The 21,494-nt window shown below is 37.7% G+C and overlaps 6 protein-coding genes and 1 long non-coding RNA gene across 7 annotated transcripts; 4 read left to right on the top strand and 3 right to left on the bottom strand.

Moving 5' to 3' along the window:
- Nucleotides 1-208: 208 nt before the first annotated feature.
- Nucleotides 209-2,831, top strand: LOC139821059 (bifunctional methylenetetrahydrofolate dehydrogenase/cyclohydrolase, mitochondrial-like). Its single transcript, XM_071791791.1, has 4 exons — nt 209-844; nt 1,234-1,418; nt 1,499-1,867; nt 2,224-2,831. Exons 1-4 carry the CDS (start codon nt 771-773, stop codon nt 2,610-2,612), a joined length of 1,017 nt encoding a protein of 338 aa, XP_071647892.1. The 5' UTR covers nt 209-770; the 3' UTR covers nt 2,613-2,831.
- A 183-nt stretch (nt 2,832-3,014) lies between these two features.
- On the top strand, nt 3,015-5,000 carry LOC139821060 (glyoxylate reductase/hydroxypyruvate reductase-like). Its single transcript, XM_071791792.1, has 4 exons — nt 3,015-3,436; nt 3,679-3,999; nt 4,075-4,535; nt 4,626-5,000. Exons 1-4 carry the CDS (start codon nt 3,366-3,368, stop codon nt 4,754-4,756), a joined length of 984 nt encoding a protein of 327 aa, XP_071647893.1. The 5' UTR covers nt 3,015-3,365; the 3' UTR covers nt 4,757-5,000.
- On the bottom strand, nt 4,879-6,657 carry LOC139821061 (mitochondrial thiamine pyrophosphate carrier). Its single transcript, XM_071791793.1, has 4 exons — nt 6,176-6,657; nt 5,939-6,091; nt 5,645-5,847; nt 4,879-5,496 (listed from the first exon to the last, which is right to left on the bottom strand). Exons 1-4 carry the CDS (start codon nt 6,296-6,298, stop codon nt 5,046-5,048), a joined length of 930 nt encoding a protein of 309 aa, XP_071647894.1. The 5' UTR covers nt 6,299-6,657; the 3' UTR covers nt 4,879-5,045.
- A 27-nt stretch (nt 6,658-6,684) lies between these two features.
- Nucleotides 6,685-8,271, top strand: LOC139821063 (hatching enzyme 1.2-like). The gene is made up of 6 exons (XM_071791794.1): nt 6,685-6,933; nt 7,059-7,159; nt 7,227-7,323; nt 7,437-7,566; nt 7,656-7,852; nt 8,000-8,271. The coding sequence occupies exons 1-6, from the start codon at nt 6,819-6,821 to the stop codon at nt 8,269-8,271; spliced, it is 912 nt and encodes a 303-aa protein (XP_071647895.1). The 5' UTR covers nt 6,685-6,818.
- A 103-nt stretch (nt 8,272-8,374) lies between these two features.
- Nucleotides 8,375-10,823, bottom strand: LOC139821065 (uncharacterized). The gene is made up of 4 exons (XR_011734170.1): nt 10,678-10,823; nt 9,709-10,117; nt 9,291-9,517; nt 8,375-9,093 (listed from the first exon to the last, which is right to left on the bottom strand). It is a non-coding gene; the product is annotated as an uncharacterized lncRNA (long non-coding RNA).
- Nucleotides 10,824-11,117: 294 nt separating this feature from the next.
- Nucleotides 11,118-15,924, top strand: LOC139821058 (uncharacterized). Its single transcript, XM_071791790.1, has 4 exons — nt 11,118-11,375; nt 11,532-11,654; nt 11,744-11,915; nt 12,153-15,924. Exons 1-4 carry the CDS (start codon nt 11,303-11,305, stop codon nt 14,833-14,835), a joined length of 3,051 nt encoding a protein of 1,016 aa, XP_071647891.1. The 5' UTR covers nt 11,118-11,302; the 3' UTR covers nt 14,836-15,924.
- On the bottom strand, nt 15,249-17,137 carry LOC139821064 (translational activator of cytochrome c oxidase 1). Its single transcript, XM_071791795.1, has 4 exons — nt 16,613-17,137; nt 16,135-16,381; nt 15,728-15,887; nt 15,249-15,566 (listed from the first exon to the last, which is right to left on the bottom strand). The coding sequence occupies exons 1-4, from the start codon at nt 16,791-16,793 to the stop codon at nt 15,366-15,368; spliced, it is 789 nt and encodes a 262-aa protein (XP_071647896.1). The 5' UTR covers nt 16,794-17,137; the 3' UTR covers nt 15,249-15,365.
- Between the last annotated feature and the right edge of the window lie 4,357 nt (nt 17,138-21,494).

Here is a 21,494-nt window from a genome sequence, read left to right on the forward strand (position 1 = left end):
TAATATAATTATACTATAGAAATAAAAATTTCGCAGCAATGCGTATATTACGAGCTTATTCATAAGACATTCGCATAATAACAATAAATCACGAATTTAATATTGCGTTAGAAACTATAATTGTTCGGATATTTATATTGACAGTCGAAAAATTCAAATCTCGTGTGTCCGACAGTCAGTAAATAAGTCTATACACTCTGCACTCTTCAATTATCTCCGAGCCCAACGGGGACGGGAAGCCCACTTGAGAGAGAGTCACGAAAATATTTACTCTAATTTACTCGGGACTGTGTCTGTTTTTAAAAATTTTTTAATACCTCGTCCTCGTCGGTGCCGTAAAGTCGATCGCGAATATGGACCACGTGGACCAGTCCGCATACCAATCTGACCGGCTCCGTTCTTTCCGCGCGACTTCTCCGCGCCGGATAAGGCGGAGCCGGTCGGACTAGTGCCCTAATTCTAATCTAATCGCCTCTCCTTTCACTCGAGATCACGTTCGGCAGCCGATCGATTTCGTAACCTCCGCAGTGCTATCGACCCCCTGCGAACTTATCGCCAACGACGTCGGCTCACGGCTGTTTGTCCGAACGTCGTTATCGCGGACGCACGAGCCCCCGCGCGTTATCGGGGATTGCCCAAGTGCCCCAAGTCTCCTGCAACGAGGACCCCCCATCGCCTCGCCCGGGACCCGGAATTTCTTGACGGCATGCGGTAGCAATCCTTAGAATTTAGATCAGCGTGCGAGTCCCACGAGGCAACAGCGACCAACAATGTTCTCTTGGAGGAACGTCATCTCCGTCATCTCGCAGAAGTTCGCGAGGAAGTTGCATGTGTCGAAAATCAGGTGAGCGTGAGACCGTGTTCTTCTGTCAGAGACTCGTGTGAACCATTTTTTTTTAATTTGAGAGAATACAATAAGTTGCAACGTCTTACAATTAGTACATGCAAAATATACTTATTATGGCATATAGAATCCTTTTATAATGTATATCTTGAAAAAATTATCTATATAAATAATAAATAAAGATCGCCCATTGTTCTTGAAATGTTTTACGGGTCTAAAGGAAATTCACAGTGATGATGAAACTGAGCCATTGAGTTTTAGTTAAGAATCTGACGAACGTGTTAGAGAACAGCTCTAACGAATCAGACAAAACAATCAGATGGTATAACAAAATGGCATTTGAATTTCATCTGCTCCTTTTATTATATTTTGGATCTTTTCGATTGCAGGCAAGAAGCTGTGATCATAGACGGAACGAAAATAGCGGAAGAAATTCAAGAGGAATTAAAGATGGTTGTAGATACTTGTACAAATGCGGGGAATAAGAGGCCAAAGCTGGTGGCGATATTAGTGGGAAACCATCCACCCAGCAAGGCATACGTCGGCAGGAAAATGAAAGCAGCAAAGTTGATAGGTAATTCCATTTTTACCCTCAGCGAACAGGCAGTTTCCACCGCAAAACTCGCGTGCTAATCTTGTTTATCTAATCGCCAGGAATCGAGAGTTACACCATTCATTTGGGAGAGAATATAACGCAAGCGGATCTTCTTAAGGAAATCGACAGCCTCAACAGAGATTCGTCCGTCGATGGCGTTCTGGTGCAATTACCGTTGCCGAAGGGCATGAATGAAAAAGAAGTGTGTCAAGCGATAATTCCTAAAAAAGACGTGGACGGCTTTCACTTGGAAAACCTTGGTAATCTGACATTGGACAACAGCAGTGTCATACCAGCCACTGCCTTAGCTGTCAAGGAATTAGTACTTAGAAGCAAAATCGAGACTTTTGGAAAGAACGCCGTAGTTGTGGGTAGATCGAAACACGTCGGGCTGCCTATCGCACTATTACTTCATGCCGATGGCAAAGGTGATTGACTTATCAATTTACTAACAAAATTTAGCCACACCAAAGTCATATCGAGATAACATATTCTGACGCCATAGACCTTTCAAATTGTATCACTGCTGCAGCATTATTTAAATTCTTGCGACTGTTTTATTTCGTAATGTCGGGCTGCCTATCACTGGGCATTTAATTAATTTATTGTAGTTAATTTTTTTTATTCCTCTACCAATTCATGGCTTCTTTGTCAATTCATCCTCTTTTTTTAATAAGAAAACTCACAGATTAAAATCTTAATGCGCAAGTACTCACATGAATTTCATCAAACGTTTATATTGTTATCCTTGATTTTTCAAACTAACCGTACGTCCCATTTTCAGGCGAAACGGGCGCGCTGGACATGACAACGACAATCTGTCATCGTCACACACCTCACACGGAGCTGGAAAAGTACACGAAGCTGGCGGATCTGGTTGTGGTAGCGGCCGGGGTTCCTGGCTTGATTACCAAGGAGATGATAAAACCAGGCGCTTGTGTAATCGACGTGGGTATCACCAGGGTGAAAACGGCAGACGGCAAGTATCGTCTTGTGGGAGACGTGGATTACGACAGCGTGAAGGAGGTCGCCGGTCATATCACGCCGGTTCCCGGCGGCGTAGGCCCCATGACGGTGGCAATGCTGATGAAGAATACAGTTACGGCTGCTATGAGAAATCAGGAAAGCACAAAGCAATCCGACCGTTTAGAAGACAAGGCGTTTGTATATTGACACACGGCAATAGCTTGTTTTAGGATCTCTAATTGATGATTGATAGACGTATTGTATTTTGTAATACATTAACAAAGTATTATTCTTGCGAAAATAATTATATGTAAAGCTGCAGTTTATTAATTAATTTAAGAAATGTTACCAGCTCATAATAATATATACCATTTGTATTAAAAAGAAGAAAATTGTACAAATAAAATTTATTTTATATGCGCTTTATCGGGGTCTTTGTTACTTTTGTGTATTTTTAAAGTGTAATATTTTTGCACAAGTGCCTGCTAACTTTATCAATAATGAATAAATAAAAAGCATAAATTTTTATTAAGAAAACTATTTTGGAAGTGCTTCAAGACCTAGAAATATTAGCTTCAGGCTCCAGAAATGTAGATACGCTACTGTCTCCTGTTATCTCGGATAGCGCGAGAGCATAAATCTATTGTGCGACGAACATCTCCGTTCTGTAATTTTCCATGCATGTTCGCCGAACGCCAGCTCAATATTATGTCACATTAAATCGCGTCTCTTCTACTTCTGAGTTTTTCCAAAAATTTTTGAAAGTCACAAGTGGGGTTAGTTCGTCGACGTGTCATGCGACCTTTTCGTCCGACTGGCGAATAACATAAATGTCAATAAATACTGATACTTTTGAATGCTATCCGTTTCGTCAAACAAAGCGAGAGAATCATTCGTTCGAAGAGAATCGGCTTGACAGTCTGCGATTATCCGAGGGCATTGATATCGAGTACCGTCGAAATGAGTAAACCCAAAGTTTTGATTACACGACCAGATATACCCGCTGCGGGCTTGAATTTGCTGCGTAAACGGTGAGTTACATTCGGTTTAAATTATTATCATCTTATTTTTTAAATTTTTTCATTAATACAATACACTTCTATTTGATTTTTTGTATCGTACAATTTTATGCCACAGTATAATTCTATGTCATGAAAGAAATGCAGCAAGTTCAATAACAAATACATATTTCGTGTATGAACACATATTTATAATTTAATTGGGTTGTCAGCATGCCATTACCTTAACAGAGCGTTTGTTTTGTCACTTACAGATATCACCTTATAATATGGGAGAAACCTGAGCCAATACCACGCTATGAATTATTATCCAAGATCCGTGGAGTAGACGCTGTGTTCTGTGTGCTGACGGATGAGATAGATAACGAGGTTCTAAACTATGCAGGCCCACAGTTAAAAGTCGTGGCAACGATGTCAGTGGGCGTGGACCATCTAGACATAAGCAATTTGCGAAACAGAAACATTAAAATCGGTTATACTCCAAACGTCCTGACTGAGAGCACTGCGGAGCTGATAATAGCTCTTTTATTAGCCACATCAAGGAACGTGATACATGCAAACTTAGCAGTTCACAGGTATATAAAGATGTGTCATAAAATGACAGTGCTTAAGGTACATTGAAACTGAATATATTATTGTGGTTATTACAGTGGCCATTGGACGACAGCTTGGTCGCCCGTATGGATGTGCGGCCCAGGACTGGCAGGGAAAACCGTAGGAATCGTCGGTTTGGGTAGAATTGGCTTCAGGGTCGCAGAGATAATTAAGAGTTTTAATGTTGCCAAGATACTGTACACTAGCAGAACTGAGAAACCGGAAGCGTCCAAATTTGGTGGTGAAAAAGTCGATTTTTCCGTTTTACTCAAGAACAGCGACTTTGTCATAGCAACTGTGGAATTGTCGTCACAAACGAGATACATGTTTAACGCTTGGGCCTTCAGCCAAATGAAGAACACGGCTATATTCGTGAATGCTAGCCGCGGGCTAGTTGTGGATCAAGTTGCGCTGATCGACGCCTTAAGGACTAAGACAATCGCAGCAGCTGGTTTAGACGTCACATCACCAGAACCGCTGCCGTCAAATTCTGACCTTTTAACTCTGAATAATTGTGGTACGTATGTCAATACAAACTCATATCAGAGATTGTACAGGATGTTAGTTGAATATGCAATGATATTAATCTATGTTTGTGTCCTTTTAGTGATCCTGCCTCACATAGCAAGCGCTACCGTAGAAACTAGAAACGAAATGGCCAGTATCACAGCGAAAAATATTATAGCTGTCTTAGATGGAAATCCAGAATTGATGCCTGCAGAATATGTAAAGTCTTAACATTGCTAAATGATGAACATTGCTATAATCATGAGGAATTCCCGATAATCATATTGTAATATATATTTTTCAGTCTAAGATAAACTTACGTAATTTATATTCAATGATTTTATACATGTAAATATAATGCAACGTATATAATTTATTTATGAGTATATCATGTAAGTAATATCAGTTAAAAATCAGTCTTTCACAGTTTCTTAAAAGTACAAATTAATATGTAATAAATTAATTTTTGAAGCAACGTTTATACATAATTATAAATATACTCCCTCCATTTGAGCCTCTATTATCGTAATATCTTTAATAGTAATAAAACTTGTTCGTATGTAGTAAAATGTAGAGCCGAAGTCGTGGCAGCTTTCACTTGACTCGGCACCAAGCCTTTGAATAGACCTCGCACACCCTCCTCTTTTACCGTCACCCTCAAGCAGTCTACTAATCCGTTGCATTGGAAGAACTTGCCGAATCCTTTACGACCGTGCTGGAAACCCTGTATCTGCAATCTCTTTCTAGCGAGATCGAACGGATACACGATTGTTTTAGCGATCAATCCAGCGGTGCTACCAGATAACATGGAATTATAGATATTGATATCGGTGCCGGTGGTGTATTTCTTATAGAAATCTGTGAAGAATCCGTAGAACGCAAATTGCAAACCGGTGTGTGGAGCAATTTGCAGCAAAGTCGGTAGTAGACCGGAAAAGAAGGCCCTCGGTGATTCCTGCCGAAGAATCGAACTGAAAAAAAGAGACAAAATTATATGTTACTCAAATGTAAAAAGAATAATGCTATATAAGGAGATCTCTACACGTCTACACTAGTAAATAAAATACTGTAGATTTCCATTATTAAAAAGTAAATTAAAGTAAATTTTCTGTAATTTGCCTGCAAGAATGTAACACTCCGTTGTACACTCGATGATTACTCGACTGGGCTACTAATCTAGTTCTCACAGTGTCGAAGGGAAACGAAACGGTCGTCGCCACGCTGCCAGCACCAGCACCGGCGATGAAATGCGTCGTGTGATGCCATTCTTCAATTTGTGGAACTCGTTGCAACATTTTCGTGAATATGTTATAGGAATAAAACTGCACACACAAATAGGATATTATTAGAAGCGTAGAATATATAGTCTTATATAAACTGTGATTAAATCATTGAATATATTTTGTTTGGCACCTGAACCATCCCGTAGACAGTCGAGAGAAATTGTGCAGGTACGTGACCCTTCCATAATGCGGTAGGTCCTTCTTCTCTTAAAATTAGCAGGAAAGCTTGCGGCATAGATCTATATTTGCTAACGTGATCCTTCGAAATTGGTTCAACTTGCAACTGCGATTCAAAACAATAGTTTGTTGATTGCAAGACTGGGAGAAAGATACGTTAAAGTATGCTTTATCATGTGACACGATTTACTTGAAATCTAATCTTTATGACGTCCAAAGGTTGACATAGAAATCTCGTTATAAATCCACTGGCAGCGCCTGCAATTGCATGATCTGAGTTTGGCTCAGTGGTTTTTTGTATCGAAAAGCCCATAGTCACTCTGATGTATATGCGATTATTTATTCATGTAAACACCAATCTAATATAATCAATCTAATATAATCCATGAAATATAAGATCATAGTGCGATCTTATACCAGGTACCAGGTAATGACGTCTCTAACGTCAATAAAACGTCATTAAGACGTCTTTAGACGTCATCCTGCTACCTGGGACAGTACGTGTTGGCGATTCTATTTCGACTAGACTTGCATAATTAAATAAATTAAAGAACGAACATCAACGAGAAATAAATACAGTCACAATTCACAGTCGCATTTATGTCAAGCTCGTGAAACACGCTTGTAAGAAGCTCGAGACTGAAACCTCGTGTGCTCCTGAACCCACATGCTTTGCCGATCAGCTGATTGCAGCTGATGTAATCTCAACCTACCCTAACGTTACCTATCTTCACCTAGTTTTGAAAAAAAAACCGCGTAAGCTACGGTTGATTGCGAGAATCTCGTCTCGTAGGAATTTCTGGTTGTCGCAAAAGTGCGCGATATAAAAACCGATGATGAAATCGCTCGTGTGCTACTTGTTTTGCGTGGCGATTATCGGTTTTGCAATCGCATTGCCGACAAGCAGAATTTCCGTCAACGCGATACATCCCGTCGTGCCTGATATAGGTAAACGCGGATGCATTCGGAGTTGAGAGCATTAGATTTTATTTAAAAAAATGTCGATGCGATGGAAACTGCATGTTCTGCGTGTTAGAATAACAAAATAAAAATTACAAAAATTTCCTTTACAGTTAGAACATCGAATCAAGACTTGTTACGGCTCTACGAATCGTCGCAGGATCCAGAAGTCCGTCCCGGTTTGTTCGAGGGAGATATAGCTGTGACCAGCGAGGTACGCCGCGTTCTCCTTTTTTCCATTCTACATTTCTTATAATACATTTCATATCATTTCTGCATAGTATTTCGATTACTGGCGCGTCGGTTTACGCTGGGACGTTTTTCCGGACAAACTGTGGGAAAATAGGACAGTTCCTTACGTAATCAGCGCTCTGTATGGTATGTATTATAGTAACAGTTTTTTTAAATGAAATTTAATGTTGCATTCAATATTCGAAAGCAATAGGGAATATCTGGATTAAGAAAGGAGTAACATATACGACCGTTTCCAGATACAGCGGACTACGTGAAAATATATAAAGCTGTAACATATATAAATTACATGACATGTATAAAGTTCGTTCCATGGGACGGTAAAGCCAAGGACTTCTTGCTGATTTGGCCGATAATATACCCCAAAGGGTGAATATTGTAAAGCAGATGTTGCAGCATTTTCGTTGCGAAAAGAAAAAGATAATTCATTCTTTCTGCCTCGTGAAATTAATCCACAGGTGCTGGTCATTCGTGGGGAAATTCGGTGGAGCTCAGATACTCTCCCTGGAACCGCCGGATGAAAAGGGGCCGAATTGCTTGGAAAACGAAGGGAGAGCGATACACGAGTTGATGCACGCCCTCGGTTTCTTCCACGAGCACAGTCGCGCCGACAGAGACATGTATATAGACATACATTACGAAAATATCATTCCTGGTAAGTTTAACATTCATAAATTACATAATTACAACACAAATCCATATAATTATATTGCATATATTTAAAAAATACATAACTATATATTTTGAATTACATAGACGATATTCTGTCTTTCTTTATCCATCGCTTTTTTTTTATTATTAGGATTTCGATCCAACTTCAACAAGCAATCGCCGGAGAACGCCACGTATAGCTACGAATACGGATATGATAGTATAATGCATTACGGAAGCTACTTCTTCAGCGCGGACCCTACGAAACCGACTCTAACGCCGAAAATACCCGGCGTCGCAATCGGCCAGCGAAAAGCGATGAGCAAAATCGACTGTCTGAAGCTGAACGATCTCTACGGATGTTTAGACAAACCGGAAGAAGCACGAATATATCACAATATTTGCAAAACGTTAGGATTGTAAATTTATACCTATAACTGATAATTTATAGATACAATATTAATGAATGTAATTTTTGAGGTGATAGAGGACTAAACTTACAGAGGTGAAGAAATACGAATTGATACACAATCTACTTTATAATTTATTATATCATAACATTTTAAGGCTCCTGTTCACTCATTTATCATCTTGAATTGATAACGTTAGAAAATATATCATGAAAATTCTTGCAACGAATAAAAAATATTGTTTGTAATCGATAGAATAGATTTTTAAAATATGCCGAAAACTTTCCTTCTAAATGTAATTTAGAAGGTTTTATAGATTGGGTAATCAATAGATGACGGTATGAAAGTAATAGAATTTACAATTCAAAGGGACATAAGACAAGCCCTGAATACAGTCTACATACAACGGATTTAATCATGTGAATGCAGAAAATGTATTTAAAGTCTGTGATGAGCCTCATCCGTTAATTGTCAAAGAGATGCTGGATGATTGTATAAAGGGCGATGTTTATATATACTGTAACGAAATTTAGCAAGTACTAAAACGAAAAACAACACTGTACGTTGCAAAAATAATTTCACCATCATTCTTCACGCCTATAGTTCACAATTTTACACGAATGACGCTGTATATACTATCAATGTAGACCAGGAGCCTTAATCCAGTTATTAATATTTTTTCTTGCTCAATATTTTGCTTGTAACTTGAATAAATTCAAGTTTTGCCATCACTTTACATGAACAATATCATGGAGTGTATCAAGTTCAGCTGTTCCTTATAGTTGCCATCATCTTGCCATCCAGTATTGCCACCATCTTGATCTTAGTATATATTCTGCAATTTTAAATTTATACACAAAGATTAAGATTTAATTTTGAGATTTTTTTTTAATTTCATAGAAATAGCAACTTAATTATCAGTTCTTCTTAGAGGTAAAACCGTATGTATAATCACAGTGATATCATATACCGGTATCATCACGTTATAAAAACTTCAATGTTTATTAGCTTTTATTAATTACAAAAACTTACTTATATCTAACTTGCATAATCCATTTGCAACGTCCTTTGCGCAATTATCCCATTTGCATTTAATCTCATCTGCATTGATCTTCAAGTCAAAAATGCTGAATATTTCTAAACATAATAAATATGAGGACTCCAAATAGAGACTTTTGTCGTCATTCTTTTTCCTGCCAGAGATGAGTTTTTAGGAGTCTATAGTATTGCCATCATCTTGATCTTCCACAGTATATATTCTGCAATTTTAAATTTATACATAAATATCAAGATTTAATTTTGAGATTTTTGCAATCGTAGAAATAGCAACTTAAATATCAGTTCTTCTTAGAGGTAAAAACGTTGTGTATAATCACAGTGATATCATATACCGGTATCATCACGTTACAAAAACTTTTAATGTTGGCTTTTATTAATTACAAAAACTTACTTATATCTAACTTGCATAATCGTAACGTCCTTGCACAAATATTCCATGACTTTTGTCGTCATTCTTTTTCACGCCACACAGAGATAACTTTTCAGGAGTTTTCTTAATCCAGCGTCTTTCATGTTCAGGCCAGAGTTGAATTTTCAACCTTTAAGATTTCATTTCCTCTTAGGTTGGAAAATACCCAAAAACTACATGAAACAAGATCTGGGCTGTATAATGAATAGTCCAACCGTCCACCCATGTCGTAGAGCTCTTGTCCAGCAATGCAAATCCTGGCATTATTTTGCAGAAGAAACTATTTTTCTTTCCAGACTCTCTAATCGTTCATCTGCTTTCTGCAGATGGATATATAAAATATTGGCGAAGTGTGCTTCGTTCCAAACTGTTCCTCGATTGGTGCACGATCCTGTAAAATCGAGGATAATTAGACAAGCGTACACGCATCAGTATTAAATCTATTGAAATGTGCATCGACATATTTATTTTAAAGATTAAGACAGTGTCGGAAACTTAGAGAAACGGCTCCAGACAGTATCGTGTGGATTCCGAAGGCAAGTTCCCTCTTTACTTTACCTCCCACAAGCATTCATGCTCCAGCGAGATACGAGCTGGAGGCATGCCAAAATGAGAGGTTAAATATTGACGTCTCAGGCAATTGCACATAATTAGACGATTTTGAGTTTTGAGAAACAGATAGCCGTTCTTCGCTCTCAAGTTCTTAAAGAGATCGCAGGATAATTCGAGGATTTTCTATTTCGTACCGAACTAAACCACGTGGCGGCTTCGAGCCTCGAGAAAGAACGTGGTTAGAAACGGCGGGATTCAACGATCGCGAATTCGATGAATCACACGTGCGAGGAATAATCGACGAGGCGGCGCGATCTTAAAAGCTTTACGGACAAGCGGAAACAAGTGCGTAGACAAATTACAAATTACGAAAAAATAAGACGAGAAGAAATATCTTACCCGTGTAGCTCGATATAGCTACCTGCGTCGTCAGCGATGAAATGGAAGGAACGCCGAGCGAGTCGCTGAACGCGGGCTTCCTTTCCTTCTCGAAGAAAACGTGGTGAAAGCGGGGGACTTCCGGTATCGGACTTGACCAATCAGGAGATTCATCGCGATTCGTTGTCACGGAAATGCACAAGCCAATATTGCAATAATTAATGATTGTTCAAAAATTGATCGTTTTTTACTTTAATTAGCTATTGCTTTCATCGAGCGTAATATAATTCCTGATATTGCCAATATTGGCCTAATTATGCCTAATTAGGCCAATATTGCACGTTTGGGCACGTGTCGTATGAAAACTCTTTTTGATTCGTGATTCGTGATTGGCGAGTCGCGGATAATCTTCAACGAATTTTTAGTCCATGAATAGCCCATACTGTCCATAACCTAAAATAATTTCGTCTTCTCTCGCGAAGGCGCGAGTGAGCGCGAGCTCGACATATTTTGTGATGCTTTCAGTACAAATCTAATCTGTCGGGAGAAAAAAGTAGCTAGTAAAGATTGAGAGATTCTATCGCTTTTAATTACGCCTGATTGGTGTCTGTGTTAAAGACGGAAATTGATAATTAAATCAGGAAGCATGTCCATGCTCGCGGAGCGCCGGCAAAAGCAAAAGTGGACTTTAAATCCACGGGGGAAGTTTTGGACCGAAGGTGAATATTTCAAGATATATAAAATCTACGGCTATAGTTTACTTCTCTCACAATTTGTCAGTTGTGACTTTTGCGACTCAAATTACATCCGGTATGCACCAACATACATTGTGATCTCGTTTCGTGCTTTTCCTACTAATAATATGTTTACGTCAGACTCGAACAAAATCGGCCAGAAAATGTTGGAGAAGATGGGCTGGACGAAAGGGAAAGGACTCGGCATTAATGAGCAAGGAACTACAGAAATTTACAGCGTGTCACACAAGAGCGACACAACTGGTATGTACCTAAAACAATCTGTAATTTTTACATTAGAGGCTAGCTATTTTGTAGACATGCTTAAGTAAGATCTTATTTCTTTCTGGAAGGTGTGGGATATGACAAGAATTTTGAGGAGTGGACTGAACATCAGGAAAAATTTGGCAACTTTCTACAGCAGCTTAACAGTAATCGAGATCAAGATGCTGTTAAAGATGAGGACACTAATCTCAGCGGACAGTCTATCGAGCTGAAATCTAAGCAGAGTCGTGCTCGTGTGCAGTAAGCATTATATATTATAAGCATTATATCATTCTCTAATTTCTGCTAATATATAAATGCAAGATGTATGCATATAGATACATTCAGATTTAAACAAAGTTTTAAGTAAGCTGTGATATCTAGATATCTTTTTACGCATACAAACATCTTTACGAATATTAACTTTATTTATAAAAATGAAACTAAGAAATATTTTGTATATTACATAATTATAAAAATATATCAATTTATTTGCAGTTATAAGAAGTTCACGCGCGGTAAAGATATAAATAAATATAAATCAAAGGATTTGGCAAATATATTTGGTCAAAAAGAATTAGGTGAAAAAACTCAAGTCAAGGTAGAAAAAGACGACGGTATTCGTGAGACGGAAGCTCCTGACTTTAAGGATTGGTATGGAGTCAACACAATTAACTGTGGTAACATGGTTGAATATTTTAAACATAAGTCGAACTATAGTAATAAGTCTGATTACTTGAAATGTAATGTAAAGTCAAACAATGATACAAGCTTATCAAGCAATATGCCTGATAATCAAAGAACTGACTCTGAAAGTGAGAATGATCAACATGTTGGTTTTGGATTTTCACCAAAAACGGTAGATACATCATTGTCCAGTTGCGGAGCGTTAAAAGACTCTGACGATAAAGGCAATTACGCTTTTGACAATCCTTGCTTGGGATTGAATAGTTCTATAGAAACTGCTTATAGCACCAATGGCTTTTCTGTAGAGTCTACGAAGAAGAAAAAGAAGAAATTTGAAAGTGACAGTTTGCATATCACTGAAGTAGATAAAAATAATACTAGAAAAAAATTAACTGAAACTATTGATAGTGATTGCAAAAATGGTTTTATTAATCCAGCTCTTAATCTAGACGCAAAACCTGAGGAGGATTGTAATGGCAAGGAATTTGAAGTTTTCAGAACACCAATTAATCTTGAAAACTGCAATGGCTCTTCTACAAAGTCTGCGAAGAAAAGGAAGAAGGAATTTGAAAGTGACAGTTTGCATATTACTGAAGTAGATAAACACAATACCAGAAAGAAATTAAAAGCTGAAACTATTGATAGTGATTGTAAAAATGGTTTCATTAATCCAGCACTTAATCTAGACACAAAGCCTGAAGAGGATCGTAATGGCAAGGAATTTGAAGTAATCAGAGCACAGATTGGCCTTGAAAACTGCAATGGTTCTTCTACAAAGCCTACGAAGAAAAGGAAGAAGGAATTTGACAGTTTGCACATCACTGAAGCAGATAAACACAATACCAGAAAGAAATTAAAAGCTGAAACTATTGATAATGATTGCAAAAATGGTTTTATTAATCTAGCACTTAATCTAGGCACAAACCCTGAAGAGGATCGTAATGGCAAGGAGTTTGAAGTATTTAGAGCACAGTTTGGTCTTGAAAACTGCGGTTTAGATCTGACGGACGAGAGAAACAACAAGAAACGTGTAACATTCAACGATCATGTCATGTTGTACGAATATAATATAAATTCCGCTAAGAAAAAGAAAGGAGAGGTCACATTGGATAAATTTGAAGTTGAAAATAAGAAGAGTAAAAAGAAGCGGAAACGCGAGAGCACTACAACTCCTGTAACAAACGGATTTGTTAATGAAGCGTTAGATGTACAAATATTATACGAAGAAATTAACGATAACGAGTTGAATGAGCACAGAAATAAAAAAATCAAGAGGAAGATATCTAAAACGTCCAATTTAGAAACGATACAAGAGTCACCAGAAAAAGAGATAATTGAAATCAATGTAGAATCAGAAGATACTCTAGATATTAGTATTGTTGAAAACGGAGAAACAAACACTATGGAACAACAATCGAAAAAGAAGAAAAAGAAGAAAGAGAAAAAAGAGAAAAAAGAGAAAAAGGCCAAAGTTGACGACATTACAGTACTTCGTGTCATAAATGAAAAAACAGGTATCGAGATTGAAAAGACAATTGAGAAAAAAATCAAGAAAGATAAGGAGAGTAAAGAAGAAGAAGAAACGGCAATTTCTAAGAAATGTAAAAAGAAAAAGAAGAAAGATAAGGAAAATTGCAAGAGTGAAAAACGTGCTATTCAAACAGAAATAAACAATGAACAGCAAGATATTAAGATATTAGAGAAATCAGATTCGAAGCAACAAAACGATTTAATCGAAAATGAAAATAAGGATGCAGCAGTAATGGAAACATTGCAAGTTTCTACGACTAAAGAAGAAGAGGAAAAAGAAGAAGAACCATTAGAAAAAATTAAACATAAGAAGAACAAAAGAAAAAGTATCAGTAAGGAAGACTGTTTGAATCACCAAAATATTGAGATATTAGATAAGTCAGATTCAAAGCAACAAAATGATTATTTAATCGAACAGGAAAATAAGGATGCAGCAATAATTGAAACATTACCAGTTCCTACGACTAAAGAAGAGGAAAAAGAAGGACTATTAGAAAAATTTAAACATAAGAAGAAAAAGAGAAAAAGCATTGGTAAGGAAGACGGTTCGAGTGAAATCGATGTATGCAGTGTAGAGAGGAAAATTTCCGATAAGGAAAATACTGACGAAGAGCAAGATCCAAATACCAAAAAATTAGAAAAAAAAGATAAAAAAAGCAAGAAATCGAAAGACAAGAATGTATCCGACGATGTAGGAGATTCTTCTAATCCTAATAAGGAAGTTGTAAATGTAAATGTTATGAAGCAGGACAAAATAGAAAATGCGGAGCCTACCGATACACCTTCAAAAATGAGTAAAGTGATTGATACGATCGACAATATAATCAATAGTCCATGGAATGTAAAAGCAAGGATGTCCAAGAGAATACTGATAACACTTTTCCATAACAATGCAATATCAGAGTTTCCAGGTTCTAATATCCATAATATAAAAGGATATGGTACAGATGAATATGACCTATAATATGTAGAATAATGATGCATTTTTTACTTAGCAGATAAGTAATAGCTTATTGTTTGACAAGAATCTTAATTGATATTTATGACATATGCATATATGTATATATCTCTTTGAACAAAAGTATGCACTTTAATTACTATCTATATGTTGATTTGTAATAATAGAAAATCATTTCAACATATATAATCAAGTAAATTATTTATAATATATTGAAAGAATTTTTCAAAGAGTGTTTAATATAATTTTATATTAAAATAAAATTATGTTTACATCTGCATTTATTTGATTGATGTAATTTCAATAAAGTAATTTTTTAAACAACAATTCTTATATTGAAATGACAAGTCTATTTCTTATTCAAATATTTTTAAAATATATTTACAATATAGAAAATTTATATATAAAGTTTTTCAGAATTTTTAAACAGTTCTTTATTCTTTAACCACATGATTATATAAAATGTATTTATACCTGTGATTTATACCTCTTTTACTTATATATACATGGGTATTTTTATGTTAAAGTATTATAAATTATTCTAAATTATCATGTATATGACTGACATCTTCTAAGCTTAAAACTTTCTCACGAATAAGAGAAACAGCTTCCAAATCTGATTCATTTAATTCTATTATAGTTTGTGGTATATAATCTTCCTCTGCTGTGAGCACACAGTATTGACGTTCTTCTAAAAGATGTTTTACTTTCTGTAAGAGCTTTGGCTCACATTTAAACTGTAAAAAAAAAAAATTTAATGAACATATACAAATTGTAATTTTAATATCATACATGCATATATAAATATATACATGTTCTTCTTCATTTATAGTGTAAAAGATTACATAATTCCCTTATAATTATTTAAATACTTAAAAAATAAGCTCTTATTGAATACCTGGAAATATTCCGTATCATTCTCTTTGAATTCCTCCACGTCCTCTGCACCAACTTCAATAGCATCATCCGTAGCTTTTTCCAAATCGCCTTTCTTTTCAACTATGATACTACCTAAATGAGTAAACATATTTTTGGCAGAGGTATCTGTAGCTTTTCCTCTGTGTACACAATTAAAAATATATTAGATAAGAGGTATATATTTTCGAATATTTAATTTGTGCTGTCTCTTATACTACTTATATATATATATAAAAGAATTATTACTGTACTATATAATGCTAAATATGGAGCATTATATAATAAAGTGAAGTAAAATTTTGTTTCCAAATATCCTAAGATAGTAATACTTTCCAATACGTTTCGGATATATACTTTATATGTCAGAAACATGCATGCCTGGCATACCTGGTCTTTTTGAGTTTCGCATTAAGCTCATGCGAGAATGCTTTGGGATTATCCGTTGTATAACATACAAGCATGACGTAACCGTTTGGTCCACGAATTTCAATTATACCTGTCTGAGTCTTGTTCTTACGTGCCTCCATCTTCTCAAGGAAAGACTTTATCGATGCCACAGGCATGTTTACCTTCTTAGCTCGTTCAATGACTTGCGATAGTTTTAAATTATGAGTAGGCTTTGTACTGCCGTTCTCTGAAAGAAGATACTATTTATTTTCTTTTTCATAGCAGCTGGCATGTTGATGCTGAAGTTATTACGTCGCAATGAAATCAAATGTACCCAGCAACGTATGTACAAAGTATATTGAAAAGATATGTTCAAATGCAGTTATTAATCACGCAAGTAGAATATATATATTTCATATATGGGGAGTCTATCGTTTAGCAAGCATTGGATACAATTGTTACAGTGAATATCACATACCCCGTATAGCAACTGTCATTTGCAACTTGAGGTGATGAAACAGCACCATCCGTTCGTTATCAGTTTCTTCTTTTATGTGTTTTATGTTTTGCCATTTGCTATGACCGGCGAATCTCTTACTGTTTTTGGACAGAACGTAAATACGTCTATTGAGCAGTAATCTGTTCAATACTTGTGCCATTTTTGGGAAGGGCTACAGTACACACATAGCAGACAAGGCTCGCTTTTTGCCGAACTGCGCTTTGTCTTTCGCCCCCTTAATTTTTCCTTCGATATGTGCGATTATTTTATTTTATAAAAGGGGAAGACGCGAGAGATGCTCCTAAAACCGAATAGATCCATTAATGAGGTTAGAATCGCATATCGTGACGTTTGACGTTAATTCTGACAGGACATCGTAGAAATTCGAGCAGTTTAAACAAACAAATTAAACAATCGCATCTTTAATTAATTCTGAAGATCAAATGCAGCTGGACAATATGATATTTCGCGAAATTGATTTTCGTCGATCAAACTCTTTACCGACCGCAAAGTCGCGAGTTTGATATCGAGGTTCGAAGTTCGAGCGCGAGATGGAGCCACTTGACCGTTTTTTGGCGTTGTCGCATTTTCTAATTTTCTATAGTTTCAAGTTTTAAATTTTAATTATCGCATGTATACTCTTCTCAGCGATGTTGGCTCATAATTTTTCTTTTTTTTTCTATTCCAGAAATCCAAATACGTGCTTATCCTAAATACAAGAGACACGAAGTGGTCGCAGCTAAAAGGAACAGATCGCTCGAGTGCAGTTATAACGCCAACGGTCCTATTGTCCTATACGGTTGCGTCGCCGCCATATTGATTTCGCGCGAGTAGCGAGTTCGAAACCGACGGGAGATCGTTCCGCGTTTCTCGCGGAAAGCTCTTTTATCGGGAAAGAATGAATTGTACGCGCAAACGTGCGTCGCGGGGGCCGTACAAAGTGTCGCGCGATTCCCGTAGATCATTAGTTGTGCGAGACTAATGCGCGCGACCGCGATTTGCCGCGATTCGCTCCGGCTAACCCTCGCCGTTCGCGACACTCGCATTACGGCGGCCATGTTCGGTCTCGCGCCGTACTCCGTTCGAAGTCGAAGCAAGATCGCTCCGCGTCTTTCGCGTCTTTCGCCGCTAAAAACCGAGTCGGGTAGAAAGATGTACGTCGGGAGTGCCGAACGAGGTATCGAATGTCCGTTGTGTGGGTGGACTATCAGTCGTGTCGGATCAACGCTCGCGATCGTAATTCATCGCGGATTATTCGTCGCGATTCGTGGCGTCGGTTGTCGGTTAATCGGCGACGCTGGTCATTTCGATCTCGTATCGAGCTTGAAGTTCTGAAATCGCGCCGCGTCTCTTTTCCCGACTATAACCACCGGGTGTGTTTCGATCGGTCATGTTAGTCGTGTATTCGTCGCGTTGCGGGTTTGAAAAACAAAGTGCCTGACCCGAGGAATCGAGTGGATCGTCGGGCGACCACCGCGGAAGGTTTCGAAGGTTCAGGTAAATGATGATAATTAGTAACGCTCTACTATTATTTCTCGTCAAATTAACTGAGAATAAGAAAATAATTTTCTATATTTTTTTCAGGAACAATTTTGTCGAAAACCACGTCGAAAATTTGCGGTTGTCCGTCACGGCAAGCACAAGAGACCGCGTGTAAAGTTTATCAGAAGGTTTACTTCGAGGTAATTACTAAGCTTAATTAACTGCGGCGCTCCTTCCTTAGTCTTTCCAAAAAGGAAGAGAAATCAATTTTGCACCAGCGTCAAAGAATTCGCGTCGCGCATTTGCCTATTCGGCATAGCCGCGACAAATAAGACTGCGCGAAGCGAAAGTTTATTCACACACACACCTTTCCCCTTTTTCCGCAGTTAATCACTGGCGGCATGGCGCGGGAATCAAAGGGAACGGCGCGGCGCGGGCCTCGTCCACGCGGATTGTGTCAAAGGAACCAGCGGCTACAAAATTAACGCGATTAGGCCGGCGCGGCGGTGGACTCGCTCGGGGGTAAGTAAAAAGAATGGCATCGAACGGAGTCGACTAAATTTAGAAAGCCGAGGGTGAAGGCGCTTAACGAACCGGCCAGAGGGGTCGATATTTAGTCCGCGCAATCTTCATCTTAGAGGCCGCAACGGGTTCTGAAAAGTTGCCGGGTTTAAGCGCACAATAAAGCAAACACGCCCCGCGATACGAGAGAGTCATTAAAGATGCAGCAGTGCGATATTGTTCCCTCGATATTCCTCGGTAAAGTATCAAGATTTGCAGTCGACGCTACCCTGTTGTTAATTGTAACAGTCATTTGCAGGGTGTTTACTTAATGAATATGCACAACAGCGTGAGCGTGTGTGCACTTTTTAAACGTGCGTATTTCACGTCGTTGTTTATATGCAATTTTCCCTCGGGCGGGTTAATAATAGTCACAACTAATTTAACATCGCGATCTATTTAGGAACGAGCTACTGCGCCCGTCGGTTAACTTTATCTTCGACGTAATGGATGAATGAAGATTGCGTTACAAGTTTATCCCCGAAGTTTGATTCGTCAGAATTGATTTTGAATGTTACGCAGCTCCATAATTGGACAGTTAGAGAGACGATCCAAATTTCACGCGATATTATTTTTTGTTATTCCCCCCCCCCCACACGTATTATATTTCCATACATTCGAATTTCAATAATATCATTTTTTTTATTGTTCTTATAAGTATTATATTTTCATGTATTCGAATTTCAATGATATCGTTACCATTTCATTAGTAAATTGGGCGACGGACTTGTACACTGTTTCCGTCATCGTATTAGCAAAGTTAATTAATAGTCAAGAGTGTGTGTATGTGAGTCCGATCAATCATCCTCCATCTCATCAGATCGTTAGTCATTCGAGAAGGGTCACAAGTGCTCGACTCTGGTTACAAGTAATGGAATAATAGCAACCGAATGTGGATAAGCAATCGTCACAGTTTCCACGGTTTAAATGACCACAATTTTTATTTAAAATAAAGAAAATATTCTAGACGAATTGATGAACCTTCAACTTCGGCTTTTTAAGTTCAATTAATATGTATTATAAGAAAAAATTTGGTATCAAAGGATTACCAATAAATTAAATCGAATCAAAGATAAATATAAGATGAAAAAGAATATTGAAAAAATTGATAATTAATACACTTTTACACTTTTGAAATATTGCCTTTCTTTATAAGAATAATATATAAATATATGAATGTATACATATTTAATTTGCATGTAAATGCAAATTATATGTTGATTATATTTATCTTATGTGTATATATAAATTAAAGAATTTATATATATTATCTTTCATAATATCCTATTATGAAAAATAACATAGATTTAGATGTGTAGATAGCAATATTTTTTGCACAAAGATATAGTGACAATGTAGACCCTTTATATTTTTTATACATATATAACAAGAAAAACTCGATACAGAGCCATACTCTGACATTTTTTAATTAGACTTATCTGCAATTAACAACCTTTTATCAAATGCTTCGATATAATTACGTTGAAAAAACGTCATCAACAAAACGTTACAAATATTGGCGCATTCGAAAAAATTTTTCTCACCGAAAACCTGAATAATTACTTCGGTAAAAAGCGACGCGTGATGTGAATAGTACACTTTAATTCGCGCAAATTGACAGGTCGTTCTATCGGAATGAAAACCTTTGGGCTTAATGACCGTCGCTCGAGTCCCTTCGTCTTCTCGCTCTGATTTTTACCCGAGCCGCCCGAGCCCTCCCGTCCGTTTTCTTTCCGTACGTGTGTACTGTGTACGTCATCGTCGGTGCGTATAGGTGTACACGTCGCGTTCAATTTTATGAAGGAGGACGCGTGGGGGGGTGCCGACGGGGGTGGCGACGTTTAATAAAGGGCGTGGGCATGTGTATGTATGTGTGCTAGGGGTGCTAGTTAGCACGGCGCTTGGCGCCGTCGACGACGTCGCCGTCTGGACGCGTATAGTCTCTCCACGACGTTCTGCACCGACGACCTCGTCTTTTAAAGTACACACTGACGCGCAAACGATGCTTCTTTAAACAGCGAGCCAATGATACGAAATAAAGTAACTTGGCGTTCAGTTGACGCGTACAACACCGACGCACCGCGTGCATTCCCGAAGACAACTGAGTAACGAACTTAATAAATGAATAAGCACGGACCATCAAGATGCATGGGATTTTGTTCGTTCCATTGCGTAACATAATGGGATCGCTACGTGCTCAAGCATGAAAAATTGTAAAGTTTTTTTTTCTTTTTGTTTGCTTCTCGAACTTGCAGTGGTAAATACGTAAAAAGGCAAAAATGGCTGAGAAATAAGTAAATAGGTATAATAAATCCATGAATACAATAGCTTAAAATCTCGTGCAGCTTAAATTTTTATGCAGCAGGCTACAATTCCACAAAACATACTTGTTAAATTTCTTTCTTTTAATATTGCAAGTTTAAAGTTACATTCTTGAAATTTTATTTTTGCGCGATCGACTTGATTTCGTTTGTCAATCTCAATTCTTCTCGGACGACGAACATTTCGCGGTAATTTTTGAGAATATTTTGACGTACCTCATGAGTTATTTACTTCTCAACCCGATAGAAATATCCAGTATCGATTGAATCCCGTCTCGTCACGCTTGCGGACGTTTACTCGATCACCCGGTGTATCTGTGCTTTCAATTGAATAGGTCACTATGCACACTACTCCGGTCTTTATTAGCCGCCTGTGGTAAAGAGAGAAGGTCGGTCGGTTTGCACGTAATCCAAGTTAACATTCGGGGGATTAGAACTTCCTCCCACCCGTTCTCTCATTCGTATATTCTGCCCCGCTTTGCCCGACCCTTCGCCGC

This window comes from Temnothorax longispinosus, chromosome 10 (assembly GCF_030848805.1).
Source record: "Temnothorax longispinosus isolate EJ_2023e chromosome 10, Tlon_JGU_v1, whole genome shotgun sequence".
Lineage (NCBI taxonomy): Eukaryota > Metazoa > Arthropoda > Insecta > Hymenoptera > Formicidae > Temnothorax > Temnothorax longispinosus.

Coding starts and splice junctions, on each gene's coding strand:
- LOC139821059 (XM_071791791.1), top strand. CDS start 771: ATGTTCTCTTGGAGGAACGTCATCTCCGTCATCTCGCAGAAGTTCGCG. Junction 845..1,233: donor TTGCATGTGTCGAAAATCAG/GTGAGCGTGAGA, acceptor TTTCGATTGCAG/GCAAGAAGCTGTGATCATAG. Junction 1,419..1,498: donor GAAAGCAGCAAAGTTGATAG/GTAATTCCATTT, acceptor TCTAATCGCCAG/GAATCGAGAGTTACACCATT.
- LOC139821060 (XM_071791792.1), top strand. CDS start 3,366: ATGAGTAAACCCAAAGTTTTGATTACACGACCAGATATACCCGCTGCG. Junction 3,437..3,678: donor TTGAATTTGCTGCGTAAACG/GTGAGTTACATT, acceptor TGTCACTTACAG/ATATCACCTTATAATATGGG. Junction 4,000..4,074: donor GCAAACTTAGCAGTTCACAG/GTATATAAAGAT, acceptor TGGTTATTACAG/TGGCCATTGGACGACAGCTT.
- LOC139821061 (XM_071791793.1), bottom strand. CDS start 6,298: ATGGGCTTTTCGATACAAAAAACCACTGAGCCAAACTCAGATCATGCA. Junction 6,092..6,175: donor TCATAAAGATTAGATTTCAA/GTAAATCGTGTC, acceptor TTTGAATCGCAG/TTGCAAGTTGAACCAATTTC. Junction 5,848..5,938: donor CTGTCTACGGGATGGTTCAG/GTGCCAAACAAA, acceptor TTGTGTGTGCAG/TTTTATTCCTATAACATATT.
- LOC139821063 (XM_071791794.1), top strand. CDS start 6,819: ATGATGAAATCGCTCGTGTGCTACTTGTTTTGCGTGGCGATTATCGGT. Junction 6,934..7,058: donor TCCCGTCGTGCCTGATATAG/GTAAACGCGGAT, acceptor TTTCCTTTACAG/TTAGAACATCGAATCAAGAC. Junction 7,853..7,999: donor TTACGAAAATATCATTCCTG/GTAAGTTTAACA, acceptor TTTTATTATTAG/GATTTCGATCCAACTTCAAC.
- LOC139821058 (XM_071791790.1), top strand. CDS start 11,303: ATGTCCATGCTCGCGGAGCGCCGGCAAAAGCAAAAGTGGACTTTAAAT. Junction 11,655..11,743: donor ACACAAGAGCGACACAACTG/GTATGTACCTAA, acceptor TCTTTCTGGAAG/GTGTGGGATATGACAAGAAT. Junction 11,916..12,152: donor CAGAGTCGTGCTCGTGTGCA/GTAAGCATTATA, acceptor ATTTATTTGCAG/TTATAAGAAGTTCACGCGCG.
- LOC139821064 (XM_071791795.1), bottom strand. CDS start 16,793: ATGGCACAAGTATTGAACAGATTACTGCTCAATAGACGTATTTACGTT. Junction 16,382..16,612: donor AATGACAGTTGCTATACGGG/GTATGTGATATT, acceptor ATCTTCTTTCAG/AGAACGGCAGTACAAAGCCT. Junction 15,567..15,727: donor ATGATACGGAATATTTCCAG/GTATTCAATAAG, acceptor TTTTTTTTACAG/TTTAAATGTGAGCCAAAGCT.